Here is a 19,127-nt window from a genome sequence, read left to right as displayed (position 1 = left end):
TCATCTGATTCCACCACGGCACCTCCGTGTATAGCGTTCCAGTTAGAAAATATTGCGAAATAACCAAAAATTGCCAAACGCGGCCAAAACGCGGCTGCGAACCTCTCGTTCGGATGAGGGCGGAAGAAAAAGTGCCCGAGGGCGAAGCGTCGAGCGAGGCAACAACGATGAGCGCAACGGTGCAACCCTCGGCGGTGGCGCGCGGGTGGGCGGAGAGGCGTGGTTTACCCCCGCGACGCGTTCGCAGGAACCACGCCGGCCGCCTGGCTCCCCACTTCGCCAACGTCAGACCCGCGAAGTTCGTCCTCAGCAGCGGGGGCGGCATGGGCCTGCGCGAGGGCGCCCCGGAGGAGACGCACCGAGATTCGCACCAACCGCCCCTCCCCTCGGCGGTCTACAACCCCAACCAGGGGAAGACCAAGGGCGACGACGAGATGCCAGAGCTCTTTAACAACGTCGTGCACGAGCGCGGCGGACGGATCCGCGCGCACGCGTCCAAGTGGGACTCCCTTCGCGACGAGCTCGGCGCCGCGAAAACCTCCTTCGGCATGAGCCTGGGCGACCCGTTGGGCAAGAATGCCGCGTCAGCCGGGCCCAAGGTATCGACGGAAGCGACGCGGGGCGACGGCGAGACCGCGGACGATACCCCTCCCGCGACGGGTAAGGCGGCAAAGCCCGCGGAAGAGCTCGAGGAGCTCTTGATGTCCAAGATGAGGACCACGCGCCCGACCGGCGAGACGAAGAAGTCGCAGCAACCCGCGAAGGCGAAGAAGGAGGAGCCGAAGAAGGAGAAGAAGGATGCGTTCTCAGCAGCCGTGGAGATCAAGGCGAAGGAGCGCGAGGAGAAGGAGAAGAGGGATAAGAACAAGACGACGAAAAGGAAGGACGAGAAGGACGAGACGAAGCGCGTGCTCGCGTTCGAGAAGAAGGACTGGACCAGGACCGTCGTGGAGGGCGCCGAGGTTCTCTTCCTCTGCGCGGCTGGCGGCATCAAAGCCGCGCAGGCGTTTGCGTCTCGACGCGAACTCGCCGCGCGTTCCACCAAGCGCGTCGCGAGGAACGGGACCGCGACGGTGGCGGTGGCGGCATCACCGACTCCCGCGCGTCCCCCGCCCGCGGCCATCGCGCAGTTGGGCTGGGCCGCGGACGGCGCGCTCATCGGCGCTCTCGCCGCGAGCGCGTTTCTGCGCAGGACGGGCGCGAGCAACAACGTCGTCGGCCGGGTGGTGGAGGGATCCGTCGCGGTGGCGGAGACGCCCGCGAGCGTCGGCGTCGGCGCCGAGTCGGCACCCGTCTCGGCAACCCTCTCGGCACCCGCCTCGGCACCCGTCGTGGACCCCGCGGACCTCGAGTCGGTCATCGCGAGGGTTCGCGCCAAGTCCCGGCGCCTTCGCGACGAGCTCTCCAACTCTCGCGTGGAGGCGGCCAAGGCGGCTGAGGCTGCCGTGAAGGCCGCCGCGGCCTCCCCGGGCTCCTCCGCCGTGGAGCCCGACAAGCTCAAGGACGTTCTGAAGGCTGTGAACCTCGCCCTCGAGGAGAAGGACGAGATGGAGAAGGCTGTGCAGCTTCAGAAGGCTGCGATGGAGGCGACGGCGCGAGCCGAGGCTGCGGAGCGCATCGCCAAGGACAACGCGGAGCGAGCCAAGATGGCGGAGGAGCGCGAGGAGAAGATCGCAGATCGGTTCTCCAAGGAAGCCGACCGCGCGCTCGAGTCCCTGCGATACCTGTCGTCCCTCAAGGACCAGCAAAGCCAAATGGAGACGTGGACCACCGAGACCACCGTTCGAAGAACCGGGCCCGGTCCCTTCCCCCCGGGATTCAACCCGGATACCGCGGCGGCGGCGGCCGCAGCAGCAGCCGCCGCCGCACAGCAGCAGCAGCGGCAGCAGGTCCAGCAGCAGCGGGCTAACTCCCTCGGCGCAGGTCAGGATAGGGGATACATCGAAGCTTTCGACGTGGAGATTGGCCGCGACGTCGAGGCGGAGTGGCTCGGGTCGGAACCCGACGCCGAGGTCGATTCCGACGACGAGGAAAACGTTCGGCGCGGCGTGTGATTCGTCGCGACGGCTCTCGGGCGCCGCCCCCGGCCGTCGACCTATTACCGTCGAGGTTCGGCGTCGCGCTCGATGTCGCGCTCGATGTTGTGTGTATGTATTGTAGAGAGACAAGGAGCCCTCTGCGGTGCTGGTACCAATAGACCCTTATGAGGAATGAAGATTTTTTGTTGTGAGCCTGGCAAGCACCGGCGTTGTCTGGGATATTGATTTAGGACGTCAGCTCCCCTTCCCCGCTCGTCCCCTGTCCACTTCAACGGGCGCCGGGAGCATCATGCCGATTCCGGTCGCCATCCTCACGGGGCGGATTGGCGCCGACGCCCGTCCTCTGCGCGGCCGCGTGCCCATCCCCCGCGCGAGGACCGGGATCCGCGACGTAAACCCCCGGGGCGGAATCGCGCCCGAGCCCCGCCGCGTCGACGGCACCGATACCCGCAGACGCGCGACCGCGTTCGCCGCTGGATCCGTCGATGACCTCGACGCGGACGACGACGAGGACGACGATCCGAAGATGAGCAAGGAGGAGCTCAAGCGACGCGCCGTCAGAGCCAGCGCCCCTCGGGAAACCCCCGAGGCGACGCGCGCCAAATCTTCGTCGGGCGCGGCATCTCTCCTGCCCCAGCTGGTGGACGGAGCGGAGGTCTTCTTCCTCCTCACCGCGGGTGGCACGCGCGCGGCGAGCGCCTACGACAGCGCCCAGCGTCGCGCCGCGTACGTGGCCGCCAACCCGTCAGCTCCGCCGCCACCACCCGTCCCAATCTCCGCGTGGGCCGCAGACGCAGCCCTCTTCGGCGCCGTCGCCGCCGGCGCCGTCATCCGCCGGAGGTCCCCGCGCGCAGACTCTGAGCCATCGGGCCCGGGCGCGGCGGTGCGCGCTCGTCGCACCGCGGAGGGCTACGCCCCCACCGGCGTCTTCGCGCGCGTCAAGAACCTCGAGATGAGCCAGGACAGGATAGCCGCGTCGGTTGATCGGGCCAATCGCGACTTGAGCCGAGTGTCCACTCGCGTTCGCGCCACGCGCCGGGAACTCTCCCCGTCGCTGCGTAAGGTGGAGGCGCGCACGGAGGAGCAGGCGCAGTACTCGGCGGCCATGGAGCGGCGGCTCGCGACGCTCGGGGACGAGGTCAAGGCTGCGCAGGAGACGATGATGGCGCTCACGGATATGACGGCGAAGCAATTCGGAGCGCTCTCCGCGGCGGTGAAGGAACTGAAGGAGGCGGGCGCGGCGGCGCCGTCCCCGCCACCGGCCGCGGCACCGTCGCCGTCGCCGCCGGTCGCCGGTCCGGTACCCGCGTCGTCGCCGGCGCAGCCCGTCGCGGCGCGCGCGACTGACGGGGGTCCCGACGGGGAAAGGCGACGGGAGCAGCGGCAGCCGCCGCCGCCGCCGCCGCCGAGGCCGCAACGCAAGCCTTGGTCCGGCGCGGGCTGGCCCGGCGCCGTGGAGCTCGCCGCGCAGGAGGCCGGCGGATCGTTCCGAACCGACAGGGTGACGGACAAGGACGGTAACGTCACGGAAACGAGGCAGATGAACGTGAACCGTCGCAGGTTGACGACGCTGCGGGTCGGCGGGCAGCAGCAGCCGCAGCCGGGGGCGCGGCGGGAGCCGGGGGCGCGGCGGGGCAAGCCGGCGCAGACGATCGCCGGCACGTCGGCGGAGGAAGGGACGGGGTCTTCGGGAAGCGTCGGGGGTTCGTCGGGCGGGGGTTCGTCGGTCGGGGGGAGCGCGACTGCGTCGGATGCGGGAGAGGGCGCCGGAGTGGAGGACGTCGAGTAGACGAGCGTAGAGAGTGCTGGAGAGACGAGTCAGCATTGTCCAATTTGGTATCGAAGCCCCATGCTGCCAGCCAATCACATCGTGGCTTTTTACCCTGTCGCCAACCACGTCGCGACTCATTACCCGCCCACGAGCGAGACGTCCCGCACGTTCCGCCGCTAAGCTAAACGAATACCATGCAGGCCATCACCGCCTCCAACACCATCGTCGCGCCCAAGGCCGCCGCGCTCACCTCGCGCCGCAGCACCAAGGCCCTCGCCTCCAGGTGAGTGAGATTCGCCCTCGACTCCGTGACCTATCCGCTCCCGACGGGGGACGAGGCGACGCTCCCGACGGGGATCGAAACGCGTCTCGTCGCGAGTGAGCCGCGCATCGCACCCGCAGTTCCCTCCCACGATCGGCGGACACGGGAGATGGATCCGATCGCCCGGTGACGGTCCCAACGCGGTCGACCCCCGTGGCCCGCGGCCGACCCGGACCGCAGAGCCGTGCCCCATCTTTTTTATGTTCACGACCCCCGTGCTGACCGCGTCCAACCCCCTCGGAACAGGCCCGTCGTCGCCAAGCGCGGCGTGAACGTCGTCGTGAAGGCCAAGGGTCCTCAGATGGACCGCACCACCGGTTACATCGGCGAGGACAACAGCGGCAAGGGCAACATCTTCGCCATCGAGCCCAAGCAGCTCTACACCGAGTCGCCCACCAGCGACAAGTACGCCAAGCAGGGCCTCGGCGGCATCCCCGGCGCCCTCCTCGCGCTTGGCATCGTCGCGGGCGTCGCGTTTGCCACCCAGAACCTCGGCTCCTTCGAGGAGAAGAACAACGAGTTCGCCAACTTCCAGGGAAAGCCCCTCACCTACTACATCGAGACCTTCAGTAAGTAAGTTTATGCTGTATAGAGCGATGTTGACGGGGCAGAGAGGAGGTTGAGAGTTGGACGGGAGCGTCGGAGTTGAGCGCGATTGTATTATCGGAGTGTGAGCGTTCGAGTCCCTCGAGGGTTGTTGATAAACAGAGCAGTTATGACTGAACACACCGACACACTCGCGCGTGAAGCATGTGCCAAGAAAAACTCGCACATGGTTGACGTCATAAATCTTAGCGCGGCCGTCCGGGGCACGGCCCGCGCGCGATGACCATGTGGGACGACTCGGGGTCCGATGAGGACGAGATGGACCCAGAGGAGCATTTGCGCATGGAGGCCCTCTGCCGCGCGTTCGAGGACCTATGCCACGAGCTTCGCTTCCACCAGAAAGAGTGCGTTCGACCCTCCCATGCCGGAAAAAGGAACATCCGAGTTCCGCCGACTCGACCCCGTCCCCTGACTCATCCCTCACCCTTAATCACCTCGCAGGTGGTGCCTGCGTAATCCATCGTACAAGTACAAGGGTCCCGCGCCTTTGCACATGGCGGACAGGCTCGAAGCGTTGGCTAGGGACGTGCGGTCCTTCGCCGAAGACGACTCCGATCTCGCTTTGCAGATGGCTGCCGAGGTGAGAGCCGATCACCTCGCCGCGCAGGTGGAGGCGGCGCGACTGCGCGAGGTGGAGGCGCGCGTGGAGGAGACGGAACGACGCCGGCGAGCCGAGGTGGAGGCGAGGCGCGAGGTGGAGCGGCGCAAGGAGCGCGAGGAGCAGGCCAGACTCGCGGAGGATGCCAGGAGAGCAGCGGGCGTTCGAGCGTCCAACCCGGAGGAGCGAGACGCCTCGCGGGGACCCAGCGTTCAGTTCCTCGCCAAACGCGAGCGCGCCAGACTCCAAGCGGAGAAGCTCCCGACGCTGTTCGACCTCGACGCCCTGCCGGACGAGGTCGCCGGGGCGGTCCTTCGACAGATGGGCGCCTACGAGCTCGCGGCGACGGCGTGTTGCAACAAACGATTCCGCGACTTGGCGAGGACGGACGACGCGCTGTGGCGCCGTTTGCAGCTCACGTGCGGGCGGCACCCGCGCTGGAGGGTGGACGGGTCGTGGCGCGAGTCGTTCTTCCAGGGGGCGGAGAAGATCGACGCGAACTGGCGGCGGGGTAAGTTTCGCAGGCTGGAGCACAGGCTGCACTCGGAGTACACGGCTTGCGTGGCGATGCGAGGGGACCTGGGGTGCTCGGGGTCGGCCGATCACGACCTCGCGATATTCGGCCTGCCGCCGCGCGCGAGGGGTACGCCGCTGCAGGGCGTGGGGCTGCTGTGGGAGCGCCAGATCGGGCGGTGCGTGGGCCACGGGGAGCCGGTGACGTGCTGCAAACTCGCCGGCGGCGACGGCGACGACGCGTTTTCTCCCCCGACGCTGGCGCTGAGCGGGACGGCTAAGGGCGAGATGCGGGTGTGGAGCCTATCGCAGATGCCCACCTGCCCGTGGCGCGCGGAGGAGGACGAGACCTGGGGCGACATGGCCACCCCCGGCGCGCACGATACCGCGACGCCCCGGCGCGTGCCGTGCGTCGAGACCAGGCTTCTCACGACTCCCGAGACGGGTCAACCGCACGCTCAATTTTTCGACGTCACCGCCGGTTGCTCTCTCGGCGGAAACGGCGGGGACGGCGGGTCGTTCGGGCTCGTCGCCGCCGCCGGCGCGGAGCACGGCGCGGGTGTCCACGTGTACGACACCGCGCGATGGGGCGCGGCGTGCGTTCGAGTCCCGGGCTTTGACGCGGGCGTCTACGGAATCGCGTGGGGAAGGGGTCCCTTCGACAACAACGTGGTTCACGCCGCGTGTTCCGACGGCATCGTCCGCAGGTGGGACGTCCGCGCCCCGGGGCGTGGCGCCAGGCTCGACGCCGCGCGCGTGGGCGAGTCCACGGGACGGAACAGGCGCGTCGCGAGGTGCGTCGACGCCGACGGGGGTCTATTCGCTTTTGGTTCAGCCTCTGGCACCGTTCACGTCCACGACGCCAGGGTCCCTGACGCGCCCCTCGCGTCCCCCAAGCGCGCGCACTCGGACTGCGTCAACGCCGTGGCGATCGACGCGAAGCTCGGGCGGGTGGTGAGCGGCGGGGACGACTGCGGGATCGCCGTGCAGAGGCTTCCGTTGACTCTGGAGGATGCGCAGGTGACGTTTGCGCAGACGCCGCAGGGCGTGCTCGGCGTGGCGTTCGATCACAGCAGGTTGGTGATAGGGTGCGAGGACACGACGGTGCGGGTGTTCGACGCGGAGCTCGGCGAGGGGTTCGTGGACGGCGAGGCGCTCAGGCAGGCGATGCGGGAGCTCAACAGGCGGACGCAGGGCGCAGGGAGCATTTTGCATCGGGCGCAGAGAAGGGATAACTCGTTAGCGCGATAACTTTTAGTCGAAACGTCGAATCGCTAAGCTCATCGGCGTCATCGGCTCGGCGCCAGCACGGCGGTGAGCGGCCCGTGATCGGAGAGTTCGAAGTCCTCCGGCCACGTGCCGGCGAGCATCGCGTCCGGGAGGTACGCGTTGGAAACCGTCAAGTCCTGTTTTTTGCCAAAGACCGGTTCCGTGACCACGACTTCGTCGTCCTCGTCGATCGTGAACCCGGCGCACACCACCGGGGACGCCGACGCCGCCATAAGGTCACCCACCACGTCCCACGGTCCCTCTTCGATGTTCTGAGAGTCGCAAATCGCCCTGTAGGCCTGCTCCATACTCTCCACGTCCAGCTTCCTGATAAACTCCGAGAAATCCACGAGACCGTTGCCGTCCTTGTCGCAGTCGTCGTACAGTGTCTGGATCTCCTCCGACAGCAGACCGGGCGTGGACTCGCCGGTGAGCCCCAGCATCTCGACCGCCACCTCGAACTCTTCCCGCGTCACCCCGAGGTCCTCGTTAAAGTCAAAAAACTTGAACGCGTCCTCGTTGCTGATGAGTCCCTTCTCGAGCATCTTGCACTGGATCATGGCGTATATGGCAGCCTTCCAGCTGGGCGGCGCGACGACACTAGACCCGTCCGTGTCCGCCTTTTGTTTCGAGGGGTTAAGCAGCCACACGTGGTCCACACCGACGGCCTCGCCGTGGTGGTTCATGTGACTCACCCAGTTGCTCGAGATCCCGTCGCAATCGCACGCCCTGCGTTCCTCCAGCGCAGACACGAACCCCTGCGACTGCAGGAACCTGCTCACCGCGCCCCGTATGCTCCCGTTAAAATCACCGCACATAATCACCGGTAACCGCCTCGCCTTACCCCCGACTTGCGCCACGGTGGACGCCGCGAGCTCCTGGTACTCGTGGAGGTACTCCAAAATTTTGAAGCACTCGCGAAGGCGTATGAGCGTCGAGTTGGCGTTGTGAGGGAACAGCAGGTGGGTGTTCACCACCAGCACGTCCCCGAGACCCTCACCACGCGGCTTCAGGTGTAACAAGGAGGCTACCCTGTCGCCGCAGTCGTTGAACAGGACGTTGCGGTGCTCGACGACGTCAAAGTCTTCCAACCTCACCGCGGTGAGGAGTCCGTCTGGTCGGCCTCCGGTTCGCGGCGTGACGAAAGTCTGGTACCCCGCGTCCGCCATGCGTCCCTCGTACAGGCTCTTAGTCTCCGGGGAGGCGTGCCAGAACTCCTGGAGGCAGCACACCGACGACGACAGGCGGAGAAGGCTGTCGACGACCCGCGCCTGCCGAGCGGCGGCGACGTCGGGCAGGGTGGACTCCATGACCGTGCTCCCGTCCTCCCGCTTCACGCGACGGTAGCACGGCGCGAGGACGTTAAAGGTGGTGATGGTGAGCGCATCGCCGGTTTTGACGTCCGCGGTGGCCGCCGCGGGGACCGAGGAAACGCTCCGGGCGGCCGTGCGTCCCCGATGACGTGCTGTCGCCAACGTCACCCGCCGGGTTGTTATCCGGCTGCATCCGGCGTGCTGTCGGGGGCGCGCTCGGGTCGAACACCCCGCGCTCCAGCGCACCAGGGACGGAGAGCACGACGTCGATGACATGCCTAGGAACCAACGCGGCGCATTCCCTAGGTCAGTTTCGGTCCTCGGGTGCGGATGGCCGCCCCAGCGCCTCGCGAATGTGGCTTATCCCGTGTGACTCAGCACCCTGGAACGTGAAGTGGATTGCCCGGCTGCCCGGACGGTGGAAGGGTTTCCGAACGTTTGGAATTTCCCTGCCCGCGGCACGGCACAGCGGCTGGGCGCACGAGGGGTTTGGGGACGAAACCGTGGTCCAGGGCGCGATGTCAACAGCACAGCGTCGGCCCGGGCGCGCCGGCGACGCCGCCGAGGCCCCGGTCAGGGTTCGCACCAGGGGCGAATCCCTGCAGTGGGCGTTTTCCAACTGGTGCCGAATAATCTCGGTCGTCATCCTGTTCGTCGGCTTCCTCGGCGCGGTCATCTACGCATCGGCGAAGCTTAGGTTCGTGGAGGACGTGCTCCCGAGGATAAGCGGTGCGTCATCTTGCCAATGTGTTCCTCCCCGAACCCCAACATCCCGCACCGGCGCTTCCCTTCCCGCGATCTCCACCCGAACCCTTCCGCGCCCCGCGACTCACGAGCCACCCTCCCTCCCTCCCCCGCCCTCTCGACCCGCAGACCCGCTGATGTTCTGGCTCTTCAACGTGGTCGTCGCCTCGTTCGCGGTGATCCCCGGCGCGGCGTCCGCCACGTCGATCGCCGCCGGGGTCATCTACGGCACACCCGTGGGCGTCGCGTTGGTGTCCACCTCGTGCGCCGTCGGCGCGGGCGTATCGTTTCTCATCGCTCGATACGCGGCGAGGCCGCTGGTGGAGAGGGTGTTCGTCAAGGAGGGCAGCAGGTTCGCCGTGCTGGACCAGGCGGTGATGAGGGACGGCGCGCAGATCGTGCTGCTCGCGAGGCTCTCGCCGGTCTCCCCGTACGTCGCCATGTCGTTCATGTTCGGGCTCACGGCGGTTGATTTCCTGCCGTACATTGGCGCCTCCGCGGTTGGCATCCTGCCGGCGTGTTTCGTGTACGTGTACATGGGGGACACGGGGCGGCGGGCGACGGGGGGCGGGGGCAAGGCGTCGGGGCTGGAGCTCGCGTTCTACGCGTTCGGGCTCCTGATGACGGTGCTGGTGACGTATCGCATCGCGCAGATTGCGCAGAAGACGCTGGGCGACAAGGGGTTGGGTTTCAAGGTTCCCGCCGGTCGATGCTTCGGGCTGTGCGGGGGCGGTTCGTCGAGCGGCGACCCCGACGACGACGACGACGACGACGACATCGGGGAGGAGCTCCTGGAGGTTAGAATACAGGACTCGTCGCCGATGGCGCGGGGCCGGCGGCAGAGCATGAGCCTGAGCAGCGCCGAGGCGACGCCGCGGTTGGCAGACCTGGACAACCAGGGGGGCGCGGATGTCCCTTTTGGCAGCCAAAACAAAAAGCCAAGCGACGACGAGGCGGGGGAGGGTAGGGCGGATCAGCGGCAGTTTTTGCTGGTGAGCGACCCGACGGACGCGACGATGTCGGTGCCCGAGGCGTCCCCGGAGCAGGTGCGGCAGGTGAGGCGAACCGCCAACGCCGCCAGGCTCCTCTGATTAGCACGTAGCAGCAGTTGGACTGTTGACACATTTATTTCTAGCGTGAAAAACTCTCCGAGTCGCCCGGCGGTGGGGCCAGTTCACGCAAAACCCCGGCAGACAGTCTTGCTGGCACCGGGCCCTTGGGCAACCCCTCCGGGGCTATGGCCTCCATCGGCTCAGCCTCCATCCACGCGGTGGGCGGCATCTTCGCGAGGTCCACCGCGCGAGTCCGCGGCACCCGCGCGGTACGCGCGTCCTACTCAACGTCCGTCGGCCCGTCGGCCGACGCCAAGGACTACCGGGTCTTGGCGTTCGAGGATAGCTACAACATCAAGGAGATGCTCAGGGACGCGCGGGTTCGTTACGGGCACTTCGAACAACGGTGGAACAGCGAGCGGTGCATCGACGCCATCAAAGAGTTCGGCAGGGTGGATGTGCTGATGCTGGACTTTTACCTGCCCCCAGTCACGGGGCTGCAGGTTCTCCAGCAGGTGAACGAGGCTGTGGCGTCGGGGGTCATCCAGAGGCCCAAGCACATCATCGGGATGTCCTCGGTGGGGTCGTGCAACGGAAGGCTGATGCAGGAGGGCGCGGACGCGGGATTCGTCAAGTGGGACGTCGGAATGTGGGAGGGATGGGCGCGGGACGAGTGGTGACCCGCGCCCGAACGCGCGGAGACCCGGCGTCGCGACGGCTGCTCGAAACGCAAGAACACATCTTTTCAACTTTTTTCTTCACGGGGAGAGATCCTCCTCCTGCTCGCCATACAGCTCGCGCTCCACAGCCTCCAAAAGCTCCGCGCGCCGCAGCTTGGAGTACCCCCGCATGCCACGCTCCCTCGCTATCGCCAAGAGCTGCTCCCTCGTCGCGGTCCTCACCTCGAACCTCCGGTCCCACGCCTCAATCTCCGACGATTGGTATCGGCGCTCCAGCTCCAGCCGCTCCATCTCGTCCTCGTACTCGGCGTCCAGCCGCGCCCTCAGCTTTCCCTCCTCGATCTCGCCCCTGAGCCTCGTCGCGTTCACCTGCGCCGCACCCAGCGCGCGGCCCAGCTGCTTCACGGTGAGGTCCGGCGGCCCAGGGACGGAAGGAGGACGGACGACACTCGGCAACCTACCCAGCGGATCCGAACCCGCCGCCCAGGAGTCGCGAGCGTCGGTTTCGCTTTGGTTTCCCGCTTTGGTTCCGGTCAGCGCGTTCCACAGCGGGTTCCGCCCGCCGCCGCCGCCCGAACCCTCCTCCTCCTTCTCCTCCTTGGCGAGCTGAAGTTTGCCGGCGCGCTCCACCGCCGCGCTCACCGTCCGAGCCTTTCGCGCGTTGAGTTCCTTGGTCCTCGCTCGCCTCTCCGCGAGCGCGGCGGTTCTCGCCGCCGCCGCCTCCATCTCTCGCGAGTCCCTCGCCAGCCTCTCGAGCTGCAGGGTGGCGGCGCACGCCCCCACCACCCCCCACGCCCCCGCGCTTCCGAGGTTCAACCCCATGGTCAGGGAGGCGACCGCGAACAGGCCGGAGAGGAGCTTCAGTCGCGTCGCGTCGCCGGCTGCCTCCGGGTCGTCCTCGTCGAGGCCCAGCGCCGGCAACAGGAACGACGTGAAGCCGACGAGAGGTATCGCCGAGACGACGCCCGCGACGCCCCATCGCAGGCCGCTGTCGTCGCCCTCCTCGGGTTCCGGGAGGGAGATCTTGGCGGCGTCGGTGAGCGTCAGGGCGGGGAGCGCGCGCACGCCTGGGGGAGCGGGGGAGGTGGCGCGGTGAGAAAAAACGAACAAGATTCGGCGGGAACTCGGGAAGGGGAGGATGGGGCTCGTGGGACGAATCACGCGGGTGTGTGCTCACCGGCCTGTCCCACGGCGATGAGCACGCCGCTGCTGACGAGGAGATCGAGCGCGGACCCCCCACCGTCAGCCACGGCCACGGCCGACCTTCCCTTCCTCCTCCGCCGCGTGGTCCTGGGTGGGAGGAAGATTCTTCCAGCGGAAGAGGAGGCTCCGCTCTGCTTTGAGAATGCGCGCCATCTGAGGTGAGACGCGCGATGAACGCGGCGGTGGCCCGCGCGTACCGCGGACACGTCGTGAGATCCGACGACGACGGGCGCCGTCATCGTCCCCACGTTGCGAGGGGCGCGCGCTTCTTCCAAGCAAGTGTGGTGGGGACCGCGGTTCATCCGAGGGTGATGACGCTGGCAGCTGACCGGCTGACGCTGGCTCGTTTTCGGCGCTCCGGTTTTTCGGTCAACGTTTGAAATCCGTCGGCACCTCTCAGCGGAGCTCATATAGCGCGGCGCCTGTCGGCCACCCCATCGACAGCTCGCCGTAGGTAGGACGCCGCCTCGTTTAGCGCGGCGGATCTAGGGTCTCGTCTCCGGGAGGCGAGGCGGGAAGGCTTCGGGGCGAAGGGGTCGAAGCGGGGAAGTCTCAGCGGAAGACCGAGGAATCTTCGAGGGGCGCGGGGGCGCAATCCAACTGTTGTTGACCTTTTGAACGGGAGGCGACCGGGGCGCGACTCGATGCCGCCGAAGAGGGACGAGCCGGAGTCCGATACGGACCCGGACACGGAATCCGACACGAACTCGTTCACCGACTCCGACAACGACTCCCCGTTCGCCCCCACACCCGCGCCGCGCGCCACCATCCGGGGCGGCGCCGAGGTCCTCGACGTCAAGGACCACGGGCTCCACGCGGGCGGCCGGCACGCGGCGCTCAACGACGAGCAGCTCCAGAGCAAGCTCAGGTCCGCGCAGGAGCGCCTCGAGGGCCTCGACAAGCACGTCCTCAGCCTCAAGGAGAAGGCCGAGCAGCAGGACGCCATCGCGAGGGGCAAGCTCCCGCCCGAGCAGACCGCCGCGTACGCCGCGAGGGTCAAGGAGTTGGAGGCGAAGCGAAGGCACCTGCTGAAGATGCAGATGGAGCAGAACGAGAACCTGCAGGCGGTCGCCACCAAGAACGGCACCCTCAACCAGCACCGCCACGGCGGTACCCCGCGCGCGGACAAGGAGGCCAAGCGACGGGAGATGATCGAGCGCGTGCAGCGCGAGGCTGAGGCGGCGACGGCGCGGCTCGGAGCGCTCCGCGGCGGGTCCAAGCTACCCGAGGCTGAGGAGGCGCACAGGCGCGCGTTGGAGGCGTCCATACGCGCGGAGGCGGAGTCCCGCGCCGCGGAGGAACAGCGTCAGCTCGCGGGCCGGCGTGGGGAACGAGAGGATCCCATGGGCGTCCTCGGGGACGAACGCGTTGGGCGGGGCGTCGACGCGCCGCGGGCCAATCAGCGAATGAATCAGCCCGTGCGTCAGAGCGTGGACCGCGACGACTGGGACAGGGACAGGGACAGGGACAGGGACAGGGACAGGGACAGGGACAGGCGCGACGACTGGGGCGCGCACCACGACCCGCACGAGACCCCGAGGGGTGCGCACCCGCCCAACGGGCCGTGGGGCACGCCCGGCGGGTACCCCCCCGGTCCGATGGGGCCGGGGGGCGGGTATCCCGGGTACCCGCCTCCGTACGGGGGCTACCCCGGCGGGCCTTACGGGATGCCTCCGTACAACCCGTACGGCATGCACAACCCCATGGACCCGTACGGGATGATGGGTGGGCACCACGGCGGGCGGGGGCGCACGCCGGATAGGCGGGCGCAGACTCCGGACTACGCGTCCAGCCTGCGACGGCAGGTGAAGGAGCTTCAGGAGCAGTTGGGAGACATGCTCACCGCGGTGAAGAAGACGGCGGCGGCGGGCGGGTCCGGGGGTGCGGGTAAGGGCGGAGTTCATGAGATGCCGGAACTGCCCAAGGAGGTGGCCAACGACAAGGACATCAAGCAGCTGTACGAGGCGCACCTGAAGGAGATGCTCAAGCTGCAGCTGGAAATTGGGAGGGAGTCGAGGGTCGTGGAACTCGAGCGGCTGAGAACCGAGATGCTCCAACTGAAGGACGGGATCGTCCCCGGACAGCAGCAGCAGCAGCAGCAGCAGCAGCAGCAGCAGCAGCCGCCTCAGCAGCAGTACTACCAGCAACCGCCGCCGTGGCAGCCGCAGCCGTGGCAGCAGCAGCAGCCCGCGCCTTGGCAGCAACAGCAGCAGCACGGCTACCCTCCCCAGCAGATGCGCGCGTCGCAGGACCAGATGTTCCCGGCGCCCGACGCCTCGGAGCACATGGCGATGGAGCAGGATATGGAGGGACGCGGTCCCGGGGTGCCCATCCGCGTCTCCGAGACCCCAGGGTTCGACCCCGTGGACGGGACGCCGGCCCCCGAGGCCCCGCCGTCGGGCCAGTCCAAGCGCACGGCCAAGTCAAAAAAATCCTCCGTCGGCAAAGAGAAACGCGCGCTCACGCCCGTGGAGGAGGGCAAGGAGGACGCGAAGTCCGACTACTCGATCACCTCCGGAAGCGAGTACAGCGACTCGTACAGCGACAGCGACGACTCCTACTACAGCGACGACAGCGAAGCGAGGGACAGGAACCGGCAAGGCTTGGGCCGCGATCAGCCCAAGTACGTCATCCGCGTCATGCTCGAGGGCGCGGGTCCCATGGACCTCAAGAACGCCCCCGCGAGGATCGTGGCGGCCGCGTACGAGGGATACGAACCGGCGCGGGACGCTTCCGGCGCCCCGGTTCGCTCGCGTGGGCCGTTACTGGAGCCGTCGAGTCACGACAGGGGCGGCGCGGCGCGGTACAAGTGGCGCGCGAGAATCGCGCTTCGCGGCATCAACGTCACCGCCGCGACAAAACTCGTGCTCGAGCTTCACGCGGCGCAGCCCGCCAAGGGCATGGGCGCGGATATCTACGGTCACGAGGCTGTCGTGGGACCCGAGGAGGTTGTCGCGTGGGCGCACATCCCCGTGCTCGGCCCCGAGGGCGTGCCGCTCTCCGGCTTGCAAGTTTCGCCGCTGCTGCAGCTGCCGCTGATGCTCAGCGCCGACCGCACCATGCGCATCGAGGGGAGCAAGGTGGAGGTGCGCGTGTGGGTCGAGGAGGAGAACTACGACAAGGATCCGACGCCGCCCGGTACACCCATGGTGGCGGGTGCCATCGTGGCTGGCGCGCCGAGGGGTATATCCGCCGGGATTGGCGGCGACGGCGCTCCCTCGTGGCTCGGCGGCGGCGGCGCCACGGCGCTGGAGAACGAAGCCAACAAGAAGGAGGACATCCCGGGCGTGCCCAGGCGCGCTTGGAGGGAGGTGCGGCACATCGGCGCCGGGAAAGGCGAGCCGTACCAGCCCGGCGACGGTTTGGTCCTGTGCGTGGATGCCGCGAGGTTCCTGCCTCCCAACGTCACGATAACGCGAATCGTCGGCCGAGTCATCTCCGCCGCGGGTGAACCTCTGGCGCCCGAGTTTGTCATCCACGCCAGGCTGGATTCGCTCGCGTTCTCGCCGAGGTATCACGCCAGACAACGGTTCGCGACGGGTCGGTGGAACAACGCCACGGCGCACGCGCTTCTGCAGCTGGAGACGATCGAGAAGGGAACCAGTCAGCAGAGAACGGTTGGTTACGTCGTGTTCCCGTTCTTCATCGATCCGGAGACCGGTGAGCCGCCTCAGTCGACCGGCGCCAAGGGCTACAGGCTGCGGGAGGGCGGCTACCAGTGCCAGGTGTACGCCGCGAGCGAGGGCGCGGGCAGCGGTTTCGACCTCAGGGAGGTCGTCTCCCGCCCCAAGATTCCCTGTGCCTCGGTGCTCATCCGAAACCTCGTCGCGACGCGCGCGGATATGCCCGCGAACAAGGCGGTCCCGCAGTACGAGGACGGCGCGTACGACAGCAGCTCGATGTACCCGACCGCCGTGGAGCGCAGGCTCTACGCGCACAGGCTCGCCAATCCCGGTCCACCCGTGCGGGAGGTGATGCTGGACCTGGCGAGGCTGACGTTTTCACCCAGCGTCCTGGCCGGGATGACCGAGCCCGACTTGGAGCGATGGATGGCGAAGCGCCTGGAGAGGCCGCAGTTTGCGAACGACCGACCGCTCAACTACAGGAGGTCGGACGTCTACGCCGCCGAGCTGGGCTTCCACGTGGCGATCGACGGCGCGTCCAGGCTGACCAAGACGGCGTTTCACGTCGCCGTGCAGTCGCTCTTCCCGCCGGGTACTTTCTACGCCAACAAGGCGTCCGACGACGTGGTGTTCACGCAGCAACCGGACATGGCGTCCTCGCTGGACGCGCCCGTGTGGAGGGACGGGTTCCAGTCCAGGCAGCACGTCATGCACGAGCCGAACATGGTGGTGGTCATCGACGTCAGGGCGCTCTCGGGTCGAACGGCGCAGCCGCAGGGGTGGACGCTCCTGCCGGTTTTCGAGGAGGGCACCGAGTACCTCGCCTCGGGGGCGTTTCAGCTGCCGCTGTTTCAGGGTCCGGTGCAGCTGCCGCTGCTGCAGGATCTGGTCAAGTCGCAGGCGGAGGGGAAAGGGGTCGTGGACACGATCAGCGGCTGGCTGGACTCCAAGAAGGTCAAATTCACCCCCGACAAGGCTTCCGTGTTTGTCAGGCTTCTGGAGGACCAGCGGCTGGGGATGCTCCCGGAGCCCGCGGGGCCCAACACCTCGGGCGTCACGTTCCCGCCTTACGTGGGCGAGAAGCTCGAGCCCGCGTTCCTCAAGAAGGCTGCCGGGAAACCCTACGCCAAGGCTATCCCGAGGGGGTCCACGTCGGAGGAGTGGGTCACGGAGAACAACGCCCTGATGGCGGCGGCGATGGGTCTGCCGTTCCACAGGGGCGCCGCCGGGTTTGGCGCCGGCGGGGACGAGCTCTCGGACGACGACTACTCGGACGTTTACACGCAGCAGACGGGAGACTACACGCAGGCTTCGTAGTCTATCGATATTTAACGACCAGGTACTACGAAGGTATTCATAGACTAACACTTACCTTCGGTAGTCTACGATATTTTGGGCGGGAAATCGGCCCTCGCGAGTCAGCAACTGCTCAAAAATAAAAACGCAGCTGCCCGCCGCCACGCCATGAATTCGCATTACCAGGTACGCCTCACCACAGCTTGGGGATGGGGTCGCCCCTTCTCGGCACGGACGTCTTCATCCCGTGCTGCATATCCCGCACCGACTCCGTCGCGTTAACCGCGAGCCCCGCGAGGCACAGGCTCACCACCGCGGGCCCCTCCTGCCCGACCACCGCGCCGCCCAGCCCGAAGACCAGCCCAGCCGCCAGCATCGCGTTGCTGAAGTCCACCAGGCGCTCCTCGAGCACGCCGAGCTCGCGAAGCGCGGCTTTGCAGTACCTGCAGTGGCGGGTGTGCCGCTCGTACCGCTCCAGCCTCTGTGCGATCGGCTTCATCTTGCTCTCGTCGTCGCGCGTTCCATCCGCCCACTTCACCCCGCCGCCCGCGTGCTTATCCATCCACGTCCTGAACCCGGCGACGCCCGCGTCCGACGGGGTGGGGAGGTAGTAGGACTTTTTCCAATCCCGCTCGGCGCTCTCCATGGCAACCTCGACGCCGTGCATCGCCTGGATGTCCTGGTCGCCCAGGGTGTACGCCCCGGCGCCGTACACGCCGTGCTGCAGGCCGATGCGGCACAGCTCGGGATCTTTGGCGACGAATTCCATGTACCACTGGAACGCGGTCTTCGCCGGGCTCTCCAGTATGCCCCGCCACCTGTCGCCCGCGGTGACCTTCGCCTTGCCCGCGCCCTGCACAGCCTTACGCGTGTGCGCCTGAAACTTGGTGAACATCAGGCACCGACCGGGCTCCGTCGGCGTGTACAGGATCGCCGCGGAGAGGTACCTGTTGCCGTTGGCGTCCTTATACTCGCTGCGGCTGGAGCAGGGCGCGGTGAAGAGGCGCTCGGCGGAGACGTCCTTGTTGCCGGCGTTGTACCCGCCGTGCTCCACGGTGAATCCCCCCGCGCCCATCGTCCCCTCTTTCACGTTGAAACGGGTCATGGGCTCGTACGCCACGTTCATCGCGCCGTCCAGCAGACCGCTCTCCGCGTTGTACTTGGCGTGGAGCCACTCCGCGTGCGAGGGATCGAACTGATTCTCGAGCGCGGGCGCGTATCCCACCGGGAGCTCCACCATGCCCCACTCGCCGGGGAGCTCGCCGAACTCGGCAGCCGCGGTGGCGACGGGCGTCGCGGAAGCCTCGAGCCACGCGTCCGCGCCCGCCGTGGGCCACACCCACAGCACCCCGGCTTCCTCCTTCACCGGGTAGGACACCGCGCATGATCGCGGTGACTCGCACGCGGTCTTCTCGGCTTTGGCGTCGGTGCTCATCGGGATCGCGGTGGCTTTGCCGTCGTTGCCAAATTCCCACCCGTGGTACCTGCAGACGATCTGCTTATCCTCCGAGATGAACCCGAGGGACAGCGGGGCCATGCGATGCGGACACGAGTCCTCGACGACCGCCCACGCGCCGCCCTCGCCCTTCCACGCGACGATGGACTTGCCGAGCACCTTCATCGGGTTTGGCGCGGTGTCGTCGAGGAAATCGATCGGGGACATCGGGTACCACGCTCGCGCCCAGTCGAACCGGTCGCCGGCGGCGGGCGCGTCCGCGGGGGTGCGCTCGGTGGTCTTGGACGGGGGCTCAGAGATGGACTGCGCGCGGACGGCGCCGCCGCGGGCGGACCGGCGCATCGCGCGTCGCGGCGAGGGAGGCGCGAGCGTCCCGCGATGGCCCGTCGCGAATGCCGCGCGCCCGGCGCGGAACGTGGGCCCGCGCGTGATGCGGGAGGGCCCGGCGGACCTCCGGGCGACGACGGCGGTCACCGGAGCCGTCGCGATGGAGGCGATCATTTCTCTTCGCGTTGGATGACGAGGGGAGAGGGAGGCGCCTCGTGCTCTGACGCGAGAGCCCACGACGCATCCAGCTCGGCTGCGAGCGCTGAGAGCCAATCAGAAGCCGGCATTCCGGATCTCGGATTTGTCGACAAGGTT

At 67.6% G+C, this 19,127-nt stretch overlaps 10 protein-coding genes across 10 annotated transcripts; 7 read left to right on the top strand and 3 right to left on the bottom strand.

Moving 5' to 3' along the window:
• Positions 1-167: 167 nt before the first annotated feature.
• MICPUN_56389 (predicted protein) lies at positions 168-2,054 on the top strand (the record flags this gene model as incomplete). The annotated part of the gene is made up of 1 exon (XM_002499894.1): positions 168-2,054. The coding sequence occupies one exon, from the start codon at positions 168-170 to the stop codon at positions 2,052-2,054; it is 1,887 nt and encodes a 628-aa protein (XP_002499940.1).
• A 274-nt stretch (positions 2,055-2,328) lies between these two features.
• Positions 2,329-3,828, top strand: MICPUN_56390 (predicted protein; the record flags this gene model as incomplete). The annotated part of the gene is made up of 1 exon (XM_002499893.1): positions 2,329-3,828. The coding sequence occupies one exon, from the start codon at positions 2,329-2,331 to the stop codon at positions 3,826-3,828; it is 1,500 nt and encodes a 499-aa protein (XP_002499939.1).
• Positions 3,829-3,958: 130 nt separating this feature from the next.
• MICPUN_107803 (predicted protein) lies at positions 3,959-4,854 on the top strand. Its single transcript, XM_002499892.1, has 2 exons — positions 3,959-4,093; positions 4,379-4,854. The coding sequence occupies exons 1-2, from the start codon at positions 4,005-4,007 to the stop codon at positions 4,707-4,709; spliced, it is 420 nt and encodes a 139-aa protein (XP_002499938.1). The 5' UTR covers positions 3,959-4,004; the 3' UTR covers positions 4,710-4,854.
• Positions 4,855-4,957: 103 nt separating this feature from the next.
• Positions 4,958-7,100, top strand: MICPUN_99097 (predicted protein; the record flags this gene model as incomplete). Its single annotated transcript, XM_002499891.1, has 2 exons — positions 4,958-5,082; positions 5,180-7,100. 2 exons carry the CDS (start codon positions 4,958-4,960, stop codon positions 7,098-7,100), a joined length of 2,046 nt encoding a protein of 681 aa, XP_002499937.1.
• A 38-nt stretch (positions 7,101-7,138) lies between these two features.
• On the bottom strand, positions 7,139-8,707 carry MICPUN_56393 (predicted protein; the record flags this gene model as incomplete). The annotated part of the gene is made up of 1 exon (XM_002499417.1): positions 7,139-8,707. The coding sequence occupies one exon, from the start codon at positions 8,705-8,707 to the stop codon at positions 7,139-7,141; it is 1,569 nt and encodes a 522-aa protein (XP_002499463.1).
• A 77-nt stretch (positions 8,708-8,784) lies between these two features.
• Positions 8,785-10,266, top strand: MICPUN_56394 (hypothetical protein; the record flags this gene model as incomplete). The annotated part of the gene is made up of 2 exons (XM_002499890.1): positions 8,785-9,160; positions 9,305-10,266. 2 exons carry the CDS (start codon positions 8,785-8,787, stop codon positions 10,264-10,266), a joined length of 1,338 nt encoding a protein of 445 aa, XP_002499936.1.
• Positions 10,267-10,412: 146 nt separating this feature from the next.
• On the top strand, positions 10,413-10,907 carry MICPUN_56395 (predicted protein; the record flags this gene model as incomplete). The annotated part of the gene is made up of 1 exon (XM_002499889.1): positions 10,413-10,907. One exon carries the CDS (start codon positions 10,413-10,415, stop codon positions 10,905-10,907), a length of 495 nt encoding a protein of 164 aa, XP_002499935.1.
• A 43-nt stretch (positions 10,908-10,950) lies between these two features.
• On the bottom strand, positions 10,951-11,243 carry MICPUN_107804 (predicted protein). The gene has a single exon (XM_002499416.1). It carries the CDS (start codon positions 11,196-11,198, stop codon positions 10,986-10,988), a length of 213 nt encoding a protein of 70 aa, XP_002499462.1. The 5' UTR covers positions 11,199-11,243; the 3' UTR covers positions 10,951-10,985.
• Positions 11,244-12,754: 1,511 nt separating this feature from the next.
• MICPUN_99099 (predicted protein) lies at positions 12,755-17,050 on the top strand (the record flags this gene model as incomplete). Its single annotated transcript, XM_002499888.1, has 1 exon — positions 12,755-17,050. The coding sequence occupies one exon, from the start codon at positions 12,755-12,757 to the stop codon at positions 17,048-17,050; it is 4,296 nt and encodes a 1,431-aa protein (XP_002499934.1).
• TIC55-1 (chloroplast envelope protein translocase family) lies at positions 17,039-19,099 on the bottom strand (the record flags this gene model as incomplete). The annotated part of the gene is made up of 2 exons (XM_002499415.1): positions 17,039-18,990; positions 19,038-19,099. The coding sequence occupies 2 exons, from the start codon at positions 19,097-19,099 to the stop codon at positions 17,223-17,225; spliced, it is 1,830 nt and encodes a 609-aa protein (XP_002499461.1). The 3' UTR covers positions 17,039-17,222.
• Between the last annotated feature and the right edge of the window lie 28 nt (positions 19,100-19,127).

This window comes from Micromonas commoda, chromosome 2 (assembly GCF_000090985.2).
Source record: "Micromonas commoda chromosome 2, complete sequence".
NCBI lineage: Eukaryota > Viridiplantae > Chlorophyta > Mamiellophyceae > Mamiellales > Mamiellaceae > Micromonas > Micromonas commoda.
Note: the sequence above shows the minus strand (reverse complement) of the source record. Positions and strands in the feature narration are given on the sequence as shown.

What these genes read in the sequence shown, in the direction of transcription:
- MICPUN_107803 (XM_002499892.1), top strand. Translation starts at nt 4,005, where the DNA reads ATGCAGGCCATCACCGCCTCCAACACCATCGTCGCGCCCAAGGCCGCC. An exon ending in ACCAAGGCCCTCGCCTCCAG is followed by an intron (nt 4,094 to 4,378) that starts GTGAGTGAGATT and finishes CCCTCGGAACAG; the next exon opens with GCCCGTCGTCGCCAAGCGCG.
- MICPUN_107804 (XM_002499416.1), bottom strand. Translation starts at nt 11,198, where the DNA reads ATGGAGCGGCTGGAGCTGGAGCGCCGATACCAATCGTCGGAGATTGAG.